At 43.8% G+C, this 18,178-nt stretch overlaps 1 protein-coding gene and 1 long non-coding RNA gene across 2 annotated transcripts; both read right to left on the bottom strand.

The window, feature by feature from the left end:
- Positions 1-4,591: 4,591 nt before the first annotated feature.
- Positions 4,592-10,779, bottom strand: TMEM254 (transmembrane protein 254). The gene is made up of 4 exons (XM_026036596.1): positions 10,665-10,779; positions 8,958-9,061; positions 7,972-8,031; positions 4,592-6,071 (listed from the first exon to the last, which is right to left on the bottom strand). The coding sequence occupies exons 1-4, from the start codon at positions 10,770-10,772 to the stop codon at positions 5,951-5,953; spliced, it is 393 nt and encodes a 130-aa protein (XP_025892381.1). The 5' UTR covers positions 10,773-10,779; the 3' UTR covers positions 4,592-5,950.
- Positions 10,780-17,293: 6,514 nt separating this feature from the next.
- Positions 17,294-18,058, bottom strand: LOC112945079. The gene is made up of 2 exons (XR_003248944.1): positions 17,997-18,058; positions 17,294-17,596 (listed from the first exon to the last, which is right to left on the bottom strand). It is a non-coding gene; the product is annotated as an uncharacterized LOC112945079 (long non-coding RNA).
- Between the last annotated feature and the right edge of the window lie 120 nt (positions 18,059-18,178).

Genomic DNA, 18,178 nt, shown 5'->3' with positions numbered 1-18,178 from the left:
CTAAGCATACTTAGACCTTAGACAGCTTTCCAATTGGGCAAAATTCGATTTATGGGCAGCTGCAAGAGAGCCGATATAAACCACTGCATTTAAGCAGGATTGCCCCAAATTTTGGTTTGTATATATTTTAATGAGAGGTCCTAATCCTATCTCTAGAATATCAGGTTGATAATTAAACGTATCAAATAGATGTGCGTTTAAGGATGCCCTAGGAAGGCCCAGTTCTAAAGCCTGTAAAGTCAGAGGAAGTGTTTCCTCAGGCTGTGTGAGAACAAATCTTTGAGGCCCCATATACAGAGCTCGGTGAGAAAGATGCAGCAAGCCCATGATGGTTCCCTCTTGCTTTCATATTAAATAAAGGGAGCTGCCATTTTTGGTTCCCCTCAGTAGTTAGGAGTGTCCATGCTAACAGGTTTCTTCTTGTGGTTTCACAGTGTAAGATTTCTGTCTCCAGAGCACACTGAAAATCTCAGGTGGAAGGGCAGAGGCTCTTGTGAGGGCAGAGAGGTACAATTTTCTCTGCCCCCCTGTTATTTTAGTCCATTTGTAGGCTAGAAGGAGCATCGCTTAAAGTGTTAAAACAAGCCTGAGCAGATGATCCTAGTGGTCTACAAGGAGTGAGCTGAATATCTTGTATGTATCTTGACTATATGCTATCTGCTATACAGAGAGATACAGATATATAAAAAGAGGCTCTTCATTCCTTTATAGAGTAGCTTATGAAGATGCTAGGGAGAAGAAGAGGCTGTCACAAATGGTGGGGAAATAACAGAAGTTCACTAGCTTGGAACCTTTTTGAAAGGACCGTGTTATTTGCACATGAAACATTTTTGATGCTCCAGAGATTAGTGTGCCTCCTTTTTTTCCTGGCCAGAATGATCACCACATCTTGGCATCAAAATATTCCCTGTAAATCCCATGCTGTCAGATGTGACTCTTATTTCACGATCAGGAGAGTTTAAAAAATGTGTATAGAAATATATGATTAAAGAATAGATGATGTGTACCAGTTACTTGTTGCAGTGACCAACCACTTCATCGAGGAGCTGAATTTGGGATGTAAATACACAAATAAGGGCCTAATTACCATCTTCGTTGCCCAAACTCTCGGGAAATTCAGAGGTGGTTGCAGTACCCAAGTGAGAAGAAAATTAGGTTTTATACCCACTGTTCTTGGTAGTGGCCAATGGCGGCTTCTGTCTGAACGTTTTATTTACCATTCTGCATTATTCTGGACTTTATTTTTGCAGACACACAGAGCATTAACAGCTTCATTTCTAATCAGCAGGAATTGCATTTAGCTGCTCTTCGTAAAGCCAGAACGAAAAGGGGCAGCAGATAAGACAGTCAAAAATAAAGGCTAAAATAGAAACAATCAAAAATAAATCACTGTCTGCATTTGAAAATTTGTTTTAAAACATAATGGAAAGAAATCTAGACTTCACTTAATGTGTCATACATGATGTGCAGTTTGGTTATATTTTGTATTAGATATAAGCATAAACTGTAGAACATTTTTCAGTGGTAAGTCCTTGCATGTTAATATTATGATACCAGAGTTAATTTCCATTCTATGTTGCTTTTATATAAGCCCATTGATTTTTAAAGCTAAGATGGAAAACTTCCAAGAGAAAGATACTGAACTTTTAGATGAATGTGTGCAGTTTGAAAGAATATGGAAATACCTATACTACCAATATTTTTGCATCATTAACAGGACTAGGGTATTTCAAAGGTTTAGTCATGTATTGTAAAATGTCTTATTTAAAGAAGTATTTTTGTATAGAGTGCTCCTATGTACCCTGAAAAAATGTAACTCTGATAATTTTATAAAACAAATCTACAGGTTGTGAAACCATCAAGAAAAGAAATATATCTGAGAGTTGTATTTACTTTCTTGGAAAAAAAAAAAAGTAATTAAAATAACACTATGGCATCTCAGCAGTGGGAGATTTGTTATCCTCTCATATGGTACTGGTTGCATTAAAATTCAAAGTTTATTTTTTTCCCTTTCTTTGTCACAGATCCCGGTGGGGAGTCCCCTCCTTGGTGCAAGCCTGGCTGTGGGCTGCCGCTGGGGCAGGTGAACACCACAGCTTTGGGTCCTTGTACAGGACAGAACCCTTTACAGACTGTTTACCTTACAACCTTTTGCTTTGGTAAGCTCCCAACTTTGCAACACATCCCATGGGAGCAGGAATTTTGCAGAACTTCTTGACCTTCTGGAATAATGAATTTCCCATTAGTCAAGGGCACAAGATATTTGGTAAGTAAGACTGCAACAAAAATAAGTGCTTATGCTTGGAAAACTTTCTAATAAAATGTGAATGTCTTAATTGTTGAGCACACATGGCAGGGTCCTTGAACCCGTGCCCTCTCTCTTTAGGGAAAAACAGAGTGGGGGAAGTCTCTAGGAAGCAGGGTGAGATCAAGTGCAGCTGAGGGGCTGCTCTGGTCTTATCGGGGGAGCTCTGCCGGGCTGTGGCTGCTTGTGCCTGGAAGCTCCTCTAAGCAGGTACTTGGTTTTGTTTCCTTTCCTAAGGCTGAATCTTTAAAATTTCAAGTTCCTGAAAGGTGTTTGGTTTTGTAATAAGTTCTCTGAGTTTCTCTAGAGAGATGTTTTAGCTTGTCTGGTCTTGGAGCTAGGTAAACAGGTCTGTGCTTTCAAGAGACACCTCTGTTTTGTTTTGGAGAGAAAAGTGGCAGAAGTTCTCTGGCAAATCTGAGAAGAAAAACAGCCAAGTATTTCCTTTTTATTCTTTTTTCTTTTTTTTAAACTGCATAGACTTGTATATATTTAAATAAGTTGGATGGCATTGTTGAGTGCTCATGTACAACAGGGCTGTAACTAAAAGCAAGAGCAGGTATAGCCTCACATTTGACGAAAGATGGGAGTAAGTACAGAAGGAATATATAACTTCAACTTTCTGGTTTGTGGAAATACTACCATGTTAGTTGCCTTGTTATTGCTGTTATTCCTTACTGGTTACCTGGAAGCCCTAAAGTCTGGGAGCCAATAGCTCTCTCCAGGGCTCTATTCCTCTACAACTTCCCACATTCCTATAAAGGACTTGCCCTTTCTGCTGCCCCTGCAAACGCTCAGGTATTCCCAAAGGCTGGCACAGCGGGTTCCTGGTGATTTTAGAGAAGTCTAGGTCAGAACTGGAGAACTCCAAGCTCAGACAAGGCATCATGAGGGTGTTTTTCCATTATTCTCTTTGGGGAAAAAAAAGAAAGAGCAACAGCCCTTAAGGCTCTAGACTGGCTCTTGGGAACACACTGGAGGTGTCGCATCCTGCCTGCCCAGGACTAGCAGGGCCTCTGCACTGCCCTGCTGTCCCAAACCTGTGCTCCTCTCAGCAGCAGAGTGGCGTTTGAGCAGAGGTCCTTACGAAGCCCGTTGGTATGGAGCTGATTCACGTCTCTAAGGAAGGGCTTTGCCTTTCCTCCCGTGTGCTCTCGCACTGTGTGATCTGATAGTGAAAATGATTCTTTGGACCTGGGGGAGAGAATGTTTGGCTGCACATCAAAGAATTCCTCCACACGCTTAAATGTAATAAATGTGATTACGGTAACCCACAGAAACACTTCCCTTGGTGTAATTAGATCTGCTTCCGAAGAACCTTTTACTGGCTGGGAGAGCCTTTCTACGGACTTAATGAGTTCGTGACTTGGATTCATGCTTCTGCAGCTTGTTGTGAAATTGTGGTGTTTTGGTAGTTTGCTTGTTTAAGTTCTGGTATGCTCATCTTGCTCATGTGTTAAGGACATGGCAAAAATTCAGAAATGGCACCTTGCTGCTATTGATCTGCAGACGGTTTGGGACCTTGTCCCTCTGTGTGCTTTTTCCTCCCCCAGCCCCCAGGGCTCCTTTGCATTTTAAATTAAGCGCCCTAGCATCGCTTACCCTGCGCTGCGTGTGAGTCGGGGCTCTCCTGAGCTTTGCAGACACCACAGGGCAGGCATCAGTGCTGCTTACAGCCTGGGCACAGAGGCTGGGATTAAACACTTGCAAAATGTAATTACAGCTGGGAAATCTGCCTGGCTGCCAAGCACGAGCAGGGAGGGAGAGCTGCTGGTAGGCAGATGAGGGCGAGGTAGCTGCGCCTCTCGCCCCCACGGCCACGCAGCGCGGAGACGACAGAGGGGCTCGAAGACCAACAGAGAGGCTGCCGGAACACTTGCCAGGGCCGCTGTCCTCCTCAAACTTGTTTCTAGCTTAGCAGTGCTTTTTTATTATTTGTTTTTGATGAAATTGAACTAGAACTCCTCTTGATATGCGTGATGCCATGCCTACGTATCTCTTGGCACAAAGGGAAATTCTGAGGGCTGTGAATGTTTCGCAATGAAACAATGAGCTAGTGAGGTAACTACTGTGCAGAAATACTAGGCTTCTCGGGACTTGTTTTGGAAAGCGCAAAGACAGTTGTGATCAAAGTGTGAGTACTCAGTTTGTGAAGATAAGTAATCAGGAAAAGTATTTTGCACAAACACTTGTTTCCAGGGTAAATAAAGGATATATATATATATATATTTAAATCTTTATTCTTCAAGGATCAACAGGATAAAGTTGCACACTAAAACACAGCCCAGGCTCTTGACACAGCTGTGGATTTCTAGCCACTCAACCTGGCTTTCCATTTCTCTAGATGATGCTAATTTTACCAGATGACCACTTTTAAAATAAACCCACTTCAACTCCTTCAGTTCTCCATGCTTCTAATACCAACTGAGAAGCAAAATAATAATTAAAAGAATGTGTCTGTACTCAAGGGAGACTTCTCCATCAGCAGTGTTGTCTGTAGGTACTGCACAAGACACATTTACTTGTTACTCCCTCACTGGGGTTTTTGTCAGGGGAGAACTCCTTTTTTCTGGCCTCTCTTCTAGAGCAGCAGCACCACAGGTGATGAGGTGAAACTCCCCACAGCATAACATTTTAAATAACCATTACTCCTTAGAAGTGCTAAAACAAGATAAGCTATTTTTCAAATACTTAAAATATAACAGAATAGACTCACTACACATAAAGAACATTAAGGGATACTGAAGATAGTCTCTGTAAAGATTTTGATACATCGACATCTGTCTAGCAGTGGCGCACATTTACTCAATACATCTGCTTTTCATCCATAAATGTTCACCTATGTTCTGGAATGTTAACTTTTTTAACTCCTTCCTTGACTAGTAAGCTTTTTCATAAAAGCTGCCCTCAAAGTTACAGGATTACTTTGTCAAGCTATACTAAGTCAAGGATTAAGATCTTCGTTCAAAAAGAGATGGTCATGCTGCATACAGCTTAAGGCACATGTATAAACCAAGCTGAGGTGCTTTATGTATCCTGGCTCACCACTGCACCTCAACCTGAAGTGAGACTTGCTTGCTTTTAATGTGCCTGCAGCAGTAAAGTGGTCTGACCCTTGTAGGGGGAAAAAACAGTTTAACAAAGACCAAGTATAACCACAAAAGCATGTAATGCTATTAAAAGTTCCTGTAAAGAAAATGTAGGAAAAGGAAATCCTATCACAAAATAGCCTTGTGGCTGTAAATAACTTTCCTTGTTATGAAGAACAATTCCTCCACACTAAAAAAGGCAACTCAGCAACCACAACTACCATCTGTTAGGGATTCTCCTCTTCAGTGAATACCTGAGAAGATAAGCTAGGTCATGAACAACATGAACTGCCCATGAACAACATTGGGGTGCTTGCATAATAAACGGCTTTAAAAGTTGGCAGCCCCAGACTGAAGGGCTAAATTTCTACTGAACTATCTACAGGGCCCAGTGACTTATAGCTATAAGTGCCTCATCTAGCAAGAAGAGTTGTTTGATGGCATTGCATCACACAGCAGGAATGTAATTTAGTTAATTACAGCACCTAGACATGTAAGTGAGGTTATTTTCTAACAAAAATGTATGTGAAGAATGTAAGAGACTTCTCTAATTCTTCTAGTAGTACTTCTTGATTGGAGGCTTGTAAGACACGAGGAGGCCAAAAGAAGCATATCCAAATAAAAGTGTCTGAATGAACCACTGGAACTGAACTGCTGGGTCAGTGATGCCTTTAGTCCTGTAAGAAAAAATATGACATGTTTTAAAACTAGTATTGTAGACTACACTTGTAAAGTAAGGTTAAAGTCTTGACCCATCTTCAACTTTGATCTAACTTGTTAATTTACAAGGGAGCTCCCTCTACTGACCTATGCTAGAACAGTTCAGCTGTTCATTGTTTGGCATCATCTATACATAGAAAATGTAGATGTAGCCCATGTTGATTAACACAGGCTCTTACATTTCATTTCTTAACAGCTGTGAAAGGATTTTTTTATAATCAGAGCTGCAGTGTTTTCAACCGAGTGCAGAAAACCTGAAAACTAGGATTTAAGATTTTAATCTGCTTATATAAAATAAACACACTTGGAGAGAACATGCGCACAAGTGTAGACAACCAGCTGAAAGTAAAGCTATTTATTAATAAATCTGTAACATCTACTTCCTCTCTAGTTGTTTCTCAAGCTTTCTTAGTGGTGGTCACAGGCATAATTCATCTTTTGCATCAGTAAAATTACTATCGTGTTTAGTGTTAATAGCAAATATAGCTATTGATTAAACTACAGAAATATGCCTGGAAAGAGAGATGCTGGGCAAACAAACAATGCTGATTCACTTCTAGTTTTAATCATTCCTCCGTAAGACTTCATCACGTAACTTGATTACAACGTGCCCATCTAGTTAGTATGTTCACTGTTAATGAAGCTTCCTTCATGCTTAAAGTCACCTTGAGCCCCTATACCTACAGTCTGTCCTCTGAATCAGAATAGTTTACCTTGAAGGCTGCAACTTAATCTGGAGCTTTGTAAACGCATTTTCTTACTAATTTCCATTTTGGGGGCAGGGGAAAAATAAAATAAAATACAAAACAACAACAAATAATCTCATCCATATTCTATTATCTTGAGAACAAGATTAGAAAGCTTTCGGGGAACAAAGTCTTCTCAGGTAACGTCTCTTGACTTCAAGAGACTTGTGAGAGACCAAGTTTGAGGTAAGTGAGGGCAGAATACATCTAGTTTTGATAACAGCAAATAGACTTCTCATCTACTTTGTACAGGGCCCAAAAATTAAAAAAGAATTAGCATGAAATGGCACAGCTATATTCTTCTGAAATACTCTAAGAAAAATCCAAATAAATATGTGAATTATGTGATAGGACAGCATATACTTTTTTCAATAATTTGTTGTCCTGACACAAGATTTGTTTGCCTTACAGTCCAATTTATGGCCCCATTAGTCTCAGTGTTTTATCCCACAAACCTCTAGAGATACAACAAGATCTTAACTACCCAGCCTGGACTGTATTTTCATAATAGGGATACAGCCTATTTAAGAGGGTAACTAGCAGTCTTAAAGTTCAGGTGTTTGATTTTTCTCATCAAGCATTAACTGATTATTTGTAATTTACTACTTGTCTTCACTGCTTCCTTAAATACTATGAACACGGTACCTGAGCTAATAATCAAGAACAAAATATTCTGTTCTAAATAGTTCTAATGAACTGTTCTTGAAAGCAGTTAGCTAAAGAACAGTGTGCTGAAATGCATGGACACCTTCTGGCAGCCTTCTCTGCCGCAAGTTCTGTGAGTTACCACCTCCCACCTTCGACACCTTGCACAACAGCACAGCACCGAGCCCGTAGTGTCTGTGGCCAGGTGACAAATTTGCTGGCAATGAGGAATGGCTTAAGTCACAATACCCGATCTAGGGCCGCTGAGCACAGGCCCAACTCAGTTGTAGAGACAGTAACCTCTTGCTAGCAAATTATCACTGCAGCCAGAATTTAATAATCTTATCAGGGTCCTCAGGACTTGTACCACAATTGACAATTGCCAAAATCAGTTTGTCATTTGGGTCACTGCATGTGAATTCCTTTCCAGAGAACTTAAGTGGCGCAGGGGAGTGCAACAACTTACTGGCATAGCTTAACACCGTAGAAGGCTTCTACTATATGAATCAGCCAGGATACCCAGAACCTAATGAAAAGAAAGAATGTTTTATTGAAAATAACAAGGAGACCATTGTATACAAAATCCATTTTGCAGAGAATTTACAACCGTAAACACAGAAGTATTACTAAGCTTTAAGCTAGAAAACGAGGTATGTTTCTTATCTTAGAAGCATGTTATGGGAGGGAAAAAAAAATGTATTGTCTTAAAAGAAACTCAAGTCCATAGCAAAAGTTACAGAATGCATGAAACTCATGCAATACACCTAGACCTGCCACTTCAAGCATTCACTGCATATTTTTAAAACTTTCAACACTTGAATTAAGCCAAATGCTTGCCGCATGCAACACAAGTTGATCCAGTTAAGTACGCACAGCCTAACTTTCTACCCACAATAGCTGCAACTCTCTTCTATACAGTGCATGATAAGGAACAAGTTAAACCAGTGTGAGATCCCATTTACAGTCAGTGAGTCAGAGACCTAGATACAGGAAAGTGTTCTTCAACTCTTAGCTTGTGGTGAGGATCAGTTGTTAGTATCATATGAAGTGTTCTTTAGTTGAAGTTGGGAAAAGGGGAGTACTAGAAGACTCCTAAACAAAGGACGAAGATTACCAGAGTAACAAGTTGACAAGAGGCAGGATATTACCGCTTAAATATGCACTATTAACTGTCTCCAGAAGCAGCATCTTAACTTTTTTCTTCTCTCACTGTAATGAGATAGATGCCAAATCCTAGGTCGAGTTCTGACCTTTCAGACTAGCCTTGGCCCATCTGTTCTCCAACCTATTTTTTGCATCATTCCCCTAGTCGTATAGAGCTTGAAATGAGAGCTCTTTAAATGTAATTAACAACTGGGTTAAGGGAAAGCTTGTTAACGCAGACTAAGCAGAGGAAGATGGAGAGAAGCAGCAAGAGAGATTGTAAAGAAATTAAATAGCCAAATGACTTACCCATAGCATACCCACTTGTGGTAATTCTTCACTAAAAAATTAAGAAAGCTACCAAATACTCCCAAGTAAGTGTAAGGTATGGTTGAAGGCGAAAGTGTCACCCACTAAAAAACAAAAACAAGATCAGAGTTAGCATACTTCAGTGTAGAATTATTAACAATTTTAATCTTCAGCTTTCTCATTGTTCTCCCCTTGTCTGTTTAACATGAGTTGGAGTTTGCTTAAATTATGGTATTGCAACTTGTTCATTTTTTTAACCTTGTTCAAGACCCATGTTCTCTCTTAACAGCAAGATTACTAGAGCACACTTGCCTAAGAGGATTCAAAACCTATGACACCTCCTCTGCTGATGAGTTGCTATCTGTGTACCAAGCGTGCATCTGCACATTGACACTTAATTTGTAAGTCTGTTATCCATTACAAATGATAGCAGACAAAGAAGTTGGTCCTGAAGAGTTCAAACAGCAACTAGACAGCAAACGAGAAATACTTTTAAAAATACTTAAAACTACAGGATCAATTGTTGTTTCTTCTTTCCCTCAAAGAGAAGTTCACAATTCACAATAGTATTTTAGAGAACAAAAGCACAGAGAGCTATCCAGCATGAAACTCGAGGCCAGAGATGCAATGTTGTGTTTGGGTATCTTCCTCCGGAGAGCTGTCTCTGTGGCACTGACATGCACAGTGCTCGCCACCCTCTACTTTTAATTGAATAGACTAGGAAGGCATAGTTGGCAAGCTGGGCATTTTAAAGTCCACTGGAAATGTAAAGTACTAAGCTGGGCTAAAGTTTACTTGTATCAACGTTACAGTTTCTAACCATCCTATAATTTAACTTGGGTTATGTAGGGCCAGGATGATGCACCTAACCACAGAATTTGCTTGAAGCTTATTCTGTTTCTTGACACAATACGAAAGTTGTCCTGTGAGCTGCCTGGCTATCCTTGATAGACTTTTTTTTTAAATGGTGGGTCTTGTATGTAGAGGTCCACAAAAAAAACAGAGGAAGAAAAATACAATGGGTGGAAGCCAATGCAACGGTTGCATAAGCCCTTGCTAGACATATAAAAACTGACATTAATCTGCACCCTACAGTAATCTGACCTGCCTTAGTTAGTTAGCTGAAGTCCTTTTTTAGGATTGAAGACACCAAGCCTACACAGCGGCTGAACTAGTCTGCTGTTTTCCAACAACTGCTGTAATGTCCATAAACTACGGCCCTCGCTTGTTTCTGTGCCTTATTCGCTAGCTCAAGCGGCCGCTCTCCCGGGGGAGTGTCCCTGACGAGATGTCTTTGCAGGGTTACACGTTTAAGGAGCTACCCAGGCTGGCAGGGTCGGGGCGCTGTCACGGGTCTCCCTGCGTGCCAGGGTGCTGCAGGGCTCCAGGGCCGTGACCCAGGTTCCTCAGGAAGCCGGGGGAGCCTCTCCGTGACCTCTCTTGGCAGATCTGATGGGCAACCTCGGCGACTGGCCAGGCCTGCGAACCCTTCTAGCTTCGAGCGCCCTTTACCGACTGCCTCCTCCGTGCGCACGGAGACCCCTACGCAAACCTGCTCCGCAAGCCCCACGGCTCTCCCGCCACCTGCGCGCCGGTGGCCAGGGAGCCGCGACCAGCTCCCCGCAGCAGCGCCGGGGCCGAGGGATACCGGGCCCCGCGACGGGAGGGGGAGGAGGAGGGAAGGGTCGGGGCGCCGCAGCTCCTTACGCCGAGCAGGATCATGCCGAAGGTGATGCCGATCATCCAGAGCAGCCTGGAGCGCTGGAAGTGGCAGGTGCCGTCGCGGGCCCGCTCCGCCGCCATCGTCGCCGTCATCAGCCGCCGCTCTGCGCCCGGCGCCGCTGTCGCCGCGGCTAAGGTGGCTGCGAGGGGCGGGGCGGCCGTTGGGGCGGGGCGCGGCGGCCGTTGGGGCGGGGCGCGGCGGCCGTTGGGGCGGCGCTTGGGGTGCGGGCGGGAACGCCTGAGGCGGCAGCCGACTTATCTGTCCCCGAGCCGCGTGGCGGCTTTTGTTTTTATTGTTTTCTTGAACTGAACTTCCGCAGTTGATGTCACTAGAAATGAGTTATCGGTTCGGCCAGCGGTCTCCATGTAGCATATATAAATGTATTTACTACACACATATATGGCACAGGTCAGAATGCCATGAGCGCACACTGGGAGCTGCTGAAGCCATGAGTGCCTGGCAGGGCAGGAGGGCCCACCACGGATGTGGCAGTCACGGGGTGCCTCGTGGCTCTGAGGCACCGCAGCCTCATGCCGTGATGGAAGGATGACACAGGTCACTGCTGCCAACAACCAGTAGAGCAGGGCCGAGTCACTTCCTCCCTGGCCTCCTCTCCCCATGTCACAGGATGTGTGTGCCCTGTCCTGTGGCTGGTGGCTGCTGTCATGCTACTCTCACGGTCATGACACTGAGGGACTTGGTCTGCCCATTCAAGAGCGGGCTAAGAAATGGAAAAAAACATTATGAAATGTTATTGGGGTGGATACACATAGCCATAGGATTAATATTGATGCTCGTCAACAGGCATGGCACTTGACAGGCATGGACAGCTTGATATGGAGAGTTCCCAGTGTCAATAAATGGGATCCTCCTCCATGCCTCTCGATCCCAACAACGGTCCACGTTGATGGGCTTCAGAGCACACGAGGGCAGCTCGGGTCCAAGAGGGCAAGCTGTCGATGACAGCTAAGACCAAGAGTTAAGGCTGGCTTGTGGTGGGGATTGTTGCTGACAGATCTCCATGGTACCTCTTGACATAGATCCCTGTCAATAGGGAGGCAGCGGATCATGCTGGCAGCCTATTGAGGTGAACAGGTGCCTACTGAGAGGCCTTGCTGCCCGTAGATGGTGTTCCCTAGCCTTAAGTGCGGATATCAGTAACTCTCGGAGCATTGATACTCAATACCAGTAGTGTCTAAGCATGGGGTTCTTTCAGCTCAACCACACAGTCTGGTTTAGGGTTAGGGAAAACATAAAGATAAGCAGGAATCCAGTCTGAAGGACCCTGTGCACTCCAGCCTGTCCCGGGACTCCTCTTTGCCGTGCACCCTAGCTACGCGTGCCAGGTTTAGGCCATTGGTAGCCACATGCGTTCACCTCACCTCTGAGGCATGCCGGGTCGCGTAGTTAAACAACGAGTGCTCTCTTGTGGCGAAAGTGGCAAAGTGATGGACAGGGGAAGGTGGCGGGGCTGAAAGGCAGCGCAGGAGGAGCGCGGTGCCCTAGCAGAGCACGGAGGGGTGTCCCTGGCACCGTGGTGTGCGGTGGCGCTTGCACACCCACCTTGCTGGTGCTCAAAGGAACGGCCTTTGGGGGACTTCAGGCAGTGAACTGAGCGGAGAAGGGAGTTGGAGGGCATAAGAAGGGGATGCATTTCCCATCAACTTGTCTCCCTCCTCTGCAGTAGATTTTGGCCCAAAAATAGGCGGGGGGGAGGAAAAGAGGGGAAAAAAAAAAAAAAAAGGGAAAAAAAAAAAGAAAAAAAAAAGGAGGAGGAAAAAAAAAAAAAAAAGGTCTCCACCTGATAGCACAGCATGGGACTTGTGCTGTAAGAACTGAAATGGGGAGCAAAACAGGCGAAGTCCCTGCAGCTGTGGCCAAAGGACGGGCAGCTTGGACTTCCACTGCACGGTGATAACGGAGGGATTTGCCATAGGAGCTCTCAGGATAGGGCCCTAGAGAATGCTTGGGAGTGAAATGTGAGGGAGAGGAATGTCTTAAATGTTTTAAATGAGGTGCAGCTATATAACCCAGTTTGATATAAGAAACAACGTCTTTCCAAAAAAAAAAAAAAAACAACCACAAACAAAAACAAACAAACAAAAAGTGAAATCGGTGGCTTGCAGCAGTAAAATTGCCCGACTGAGGAAGTGTGTGAATTAAATACATGGATAAGCTTTAAAGATTAGATATATTTAGTGTTGCCAGTAACGCTAGTTCTATCTAAATCAATTTGTAGTGTGTATGAGATTTACTAGCTACAAAGCATGTTGAGATCTAGCGTCACATTAAATAAGTTATTTGTACAACTCATGGTTTAGGGAAAAGAAAAATATACACTCCTGTAACCACACTTGTATTTCTATTATTTGGAATTCTGCACAGATCCTCATTTTTATACCTTTCTTCATGAAATCTGCCCATCTACAGTGTGTTCTAAGTGCTGCACCTCCCACAGTTTGTGATGCTGGGCCTTGGACTCAGGGGTGACATTGCCCAAAGAATCTGTAGGCTCCTTGGAAAGTTGTCCATGGACCGAAATCCGAAATATTGGGGGTGTCTTATGCTTTACTTTGCGCTCCGCTACCTCTTTAACAGCGACTTTGACAGGGAAATAGCTGTTCCTACAGGATAAATAAGTAGAGTGAGAAATGTTGCCTGCGTTGTCATTGTTCTGCATGACTCCTCAAGATGGAGCACAGCTGCTCTCGTAATTACGTGTTAATGATGTGCCTGTGAAGCTGTTTTCTGCAACAATCCATTCAACAAGTCTAAGATACTCCCAGCATGAACAGTGTGCTGCACGAAGGGATGCACAGGGCAGAGGAAATTGCTTTTCTCTGTGTGTTTGTGTGTATTACCTGTCTATTGTCGTTCTCAGACTGTTCTTTTTCCTGGTCTCTTCTGCCCAAAGTGTTAGGCCTTCCACTGCTATGTCCCATAGAGACTACAGGAGAGATTGATATGTGAATCCTACAGAATTAAAACTGTTGTTGAGAAAAAGTGTATCTCAAGCCATCTACTAAAAAAAAAAAAAAAAAAAAAAGGCGCTACAGGGAATATGATCTGCATGATACAGCTGCCTCAGCTGATTTGCTAATGCAGGGAAAAATATTGGGAAAAATTTGGGCCCAATATGTAGAATGGGCTGCCTGAGACCTCTTGCCTCAGAATCGTGAACAGTTGATAGCTGCTCACACCTGAATAGAAGTTAAGCACTGGTGCTGAACAGCGGAATCATGGAGCGGGGCAGCTCTTCAACGCAGCCCAAAGAAGGGTCATTAAATTCTTGTTATTTTCTGAAACAGAACTTGCCTGAGTTTGAGGCATGTTCTAGTCTGAGAAACACCTCCTTCCTTCCTTCCCTGTGGCTGCATCTTGCAGCCCTTGCCCAGGTCCCTGCGGGCACCGGTGCCCACACGCGGCACGCGACTGCTCCGCTCTTCCACAAACAGCCTCTGCCTGGCTGTTTAGGACCTGCCTGGCCTCAAAGGGCAGTCCCCTGCCTCCAGGGATGAGCTCTGCGGTCCCTCCTGCCCTTCGCTACGGGGTGCCTGGCAATACCACAAATCCGCAGCATGGCTTTATGTAGAGTGCTGAAAAATGCACAACAGGTTTACAGGAAATAAGCCATTTCTGTGTGCCTTGTTTCACCAACCTCAACTATGGCGTTTTCTGCATTTCCCTTCCCTATCCTCTTAATCAGAGTCACAGTGTGACAGAATTAAGATCTGATGTGGTGTTACGAGGTGGCAGCTCTCCACGGCAGGCCATGTACCAAAATATCACCAGGGTTTAATGTACATATATGGCCAAGTCAGCTCTGCCCACACTAGTTAGGTGAAATGTTGATTTATAGATGGGAACATGAATCCTTTAATCTTTGATTAAATCAACTTTGATTAAAACAATGATTAAAGCATATATTCGTAGCTGTCAATTGGCTTAGCTGCTGTGATGCCAATAGAGCTGTGTATGCGTTTGGTGAAGATGGGCTAATCTAGATTTACCTCTGCTTCAGCCTACACTGATCTGAGTCTATTCTTACAGGAGTAAAGGCTGTAAAGGAGTAAAGGGAAAGCATAATCTTAATAAAAGAAAAATAAAAAAAAAAAAAAGAAAAAAAAAGTGCACTCCCTCACAGGCGCACACAAAGATTTCCCTTTCACTTGCACCATTTGGTCTAGATTTCAATTTCAAATTCACATTGGTAATTAAAGCCATGAGTGTTCTTTGAATATTCTTTAAGAAACTAAGTCCAAAGTGGTTGTTGTCAAGGTAGAGGTACCAATAGGTGAAGTTAGCTCTAACCCTACAGTAACACAAAGATGGGGTTGCGTGGTCTCCCTCAAGCTCCCAAAGGCAACTGCAGCAGTTCAGATCCCTGCCGGGATCCTGAGGGTTCCCTGGGGAGTAGGTGCCGCGCCTGAGCCGGGTCAGCTCTGCCCAGAACCCTCACCTGGGCTCCTGCCTTCTCTCTGCCTAAGCCCCGAGACGCGCGGGGCCCCTTCCAACCAGCGCTATTAGAAGCGTGACGCTCCTTGGGTTTTCCAACTTGTGCCTTGCAGTTCCTGGCACAGCAAACCCGTCCCCCCTCCAGTTTGGAAATGGTTGCTATCTCTAACTTAGAGATATTGACTATCTCACTTTCATCTGGAAGTACAAAGGGTATTTACCAGGTAGTCGGCCTCTTTGTTTTGTGTTCTTGGTAGATGCCGGAGACTAGATAGAGACATGTTAGCTCTGCTCTGTCTTTCAAAATTCTCTCTTTTCTTAAAAAAAAAAAAAAAAAAAAAAAAAAAGGCTGTTTAGTCTAATCCAGACGAAGCCTTCACTGCATGAGTCATCTTAGTGGAGTCAGTGATGTGACTAGTGTAAACAGCAACTTTCTGTATAAAGAAGGATTAAGGGATTTGGCTCCTTCTAGCAAATTACTTGTAAATGAACTGCAACTAACTCTAAACTGGATTTGAATCTGGTATGAAAAGATGAGTTGTGCTCAGTGAAAGTTACCTGGGGAGATGGAATTATCAATAAAAGATTATTTTCTCAGAGTTAAGTGACACGGTGCTGTAATGAAACTACTGGAAACAATGTCCAACTCCTGCTTGAACTCTCAATTAAATTAACAATTTAGTTCCTTTAACATTTTTAATGGGGAGTTAGAAATTATTTCTGTTCGAATTCCAAGACTAGAGAAATGAAACCAAAGTATGGTCTTATTTGATGTCTATGTTAGAGATCCACAAACATTAGAGTATTGAAGCTAATGTTCAAGATTTTCATCACTAGAATACCAAATTCAACTCACATGCTCCTCACAAAGTATAACATTTTTATAAAGCAATGAGAAATGCATAAGAAGAAACAGAGGAGCACGTTAATTATGCTTGTTGTTGCAATGAATGTCCTTTGTGACTTGGAAGTGAATAAACCCTCTCATGTACCTTGTCTATAACCTTCTCATAGGTCAATGGATTCCTTTTTCTTTCTTTTTTGTAACAGATTAAGAAGTCAGTAATACCAGGAAACTGTCAAAATGTGAATTTCCCATTGATTTTACTAGCAATCCAGTTTGTGCGCTGTAGAGGTGAACTTATGTCAGAGTTCCGTGTGCTTATCCTAAAACTGCTCCTAAGGTCTTCTATTATAAAAAGCTTAAAAAAAAAAAAAAAAAAAAAAAAGAAACTTTATACTTCATGTCATGATGTACTTCAATGAACGCAATGAGCGTTGTGGTAATAAGCCATTGTAATTAGGCAGAACCAATGGTGGGAAGCCCGGGTTGCAAAAGAGCTCCAGTTGGATCCTGGTTGTGCTTTTTGCAGTTCTGCCGTTAATGTTACTGACGTCTGTTGGAAGTCAACAACTGTGGCCCTGCTAAAATATTTTGTGAGCATCTTTGCTGGCTCCCTCTGAAAGTGCCAGATGATTTTCAGCCACGCTCTGACCATGCAGCCGTGTTCACACTGGTTAGGCTGGAAGCTCCAAGTAGTTCAGGCTGTTCAGGAACTGTACGACATAGGGACTGGGGGCACGTGGCCACGTTGTACATTAACTGGTTAAAGGGCACCCAGGAGCAAGTTTCCGATAAACCATCAGCATTTTGATGCCTTATTACCTACTTTAACCACTTGATGACAGTGCTTGTGTGCTTAAATATACAACCTGCCGCTATCACGTTTTGATTTCCTCCAAGGAATTCCTACCTTTCCTCTTTCTGCTTCCTATTTTCAAAGACAGTGACTTATATTGCCAAGGTCTTACCTGCTTCGTAATAATCACAGGAGAGAAAAGTGTTGGAAAAGAGGAAAAGTTTCCAGTTACTGCACTGTTCCTGATGGCTCCTTGGGACCAGCTAATCCATTTCTTTAAACATGATTATTGGTTAAAGAGAAAAAAAAAAGTCAACTGACATGCTTTTCTAGCTTTTTTGTTATTATTATTCCTCCTTTTTTGAGGGAAAGGCTTAAAAAGGCCTCTGGGGTGGCTCGTAGAAGGGATGGGCAGCACTTCCAGTGGAGCCTCATGGGTGGGGGTGTCTGGGAGGCGGCAGGAGCAGGGCCGGCGCGGGAGGTCGCGGCGATAGTTCTGTGAACAGGGAGGAGAGGACTCCAGACAACCCGTCTCCAGAGGCAGCGGAATAGCCTTAAGGCCAAATTCGCTCGTCTTTAGGCGGCTGGTTATCGTAATCAACTTGGGCAGATTATGATGTTGTGGTTTGTAGTATTTCTATACTATCACGTGGAGCTGTTTGTACTCTGGCAACACATAAAAGATATAGTCCTTGTCCTAAAATATCTGCAGTTCAGAGGTCTGCTCCTCTGAGGTGCTAAGAGTCCACAACAGCTTCTGGAGCCGATGGGTCGCTGGTATTTGCCGGTTACATAAACAGCAGGGACGTGGGTGACAGGCCCTGTTGCAAAGCAAAATGGGACACCAGGAAGGTGATGATGCGGAGGACAAAGGAGAGGACCGCAATAAAGTCATGCAGACTATGAACCTGACCGTCCTGGCCTTCAAAATACTGCTGTGGCCAAGTGAAACAGAGCTGATCTTAGTGGTGCTGGATTGAGGGGCACCTGCCAGAACCAACTGCCCCCATAACGCCCGGCCTGGCAAGGGACACGGGGGGACGCTGTGCCGCGTGCCAGCAGGAGTGCTCCTTGCCGCCCTCCCAGCGAGCACGCGTCTCGGGAAGGATAGGGCAGAGACGGGGAAAAATGAGCTCTAAAAAGAGCAGCGCGGAGGAGGAAAAGCATGAGACAAGTACCAGAGGGAGGGTAACTGCGAATCAGCAACCCCGAGCCACTTACGAGTGTCCAGTCGGGAAACGAAGTAGCTGAGGGGAGAAAGTGCTGGAGATAGATGGAATAGAGGACAGCTTGGAGACTCCAGGACCAGGGGAAGTTGAATCCAAGCTCTTGGGTTGGAGGCAGCCAGGACCAAATACAACTAGGTGACAATATAATAAGAACAACAATTAAAAAAAAAAAAA

Source organism: Nothoprocta perdicaria, unplaced genomic scaffold (assembly GCF_003342845.1).
Source record: "Nothoprocta perdicaria isolate Ctin4 unplaced genomic scaffold, notPer1 scaffold_180, whole genome shotgun sequence".
Classification (NCBI taxonomy): Eukaryota; Metazoa; Chordata; class Aves; order Tinamiformes; family Tinamidae; genus Nothoprocta; species Nothoprocta perdicaria.
The sequence above is the reverse complement of the archived record's forward strand: the minus strand, read 5'-3'. Positions and strand labels throughout refer to the sequence as shown.

Bases quoted from the DNA above. Each gene is read 5' to 3' on its own strand.
- TMEM254 (XM_026036596.1), bottom strand. From the start codon at position 10,772: ATGACGGCGACGATGGCGGCGGAGCGGGCCCGCGACGGCACCTGCCAC. The intron at 9,062-10,664 runs GTAAGGAGCTGC...TTTGTTTTTTAG, and splicing joins TCGGCATGATCCTGCTCGGC to TGGGTGACACTTTCGCCTTC. The intron at 8,032-8,957 runs GTAAGTCATTTG...TCTTTTCATTAG, and splicing joins CACAAGTGGGTATGCTATGG to GTTCTGGGTATCCTGGCTGA.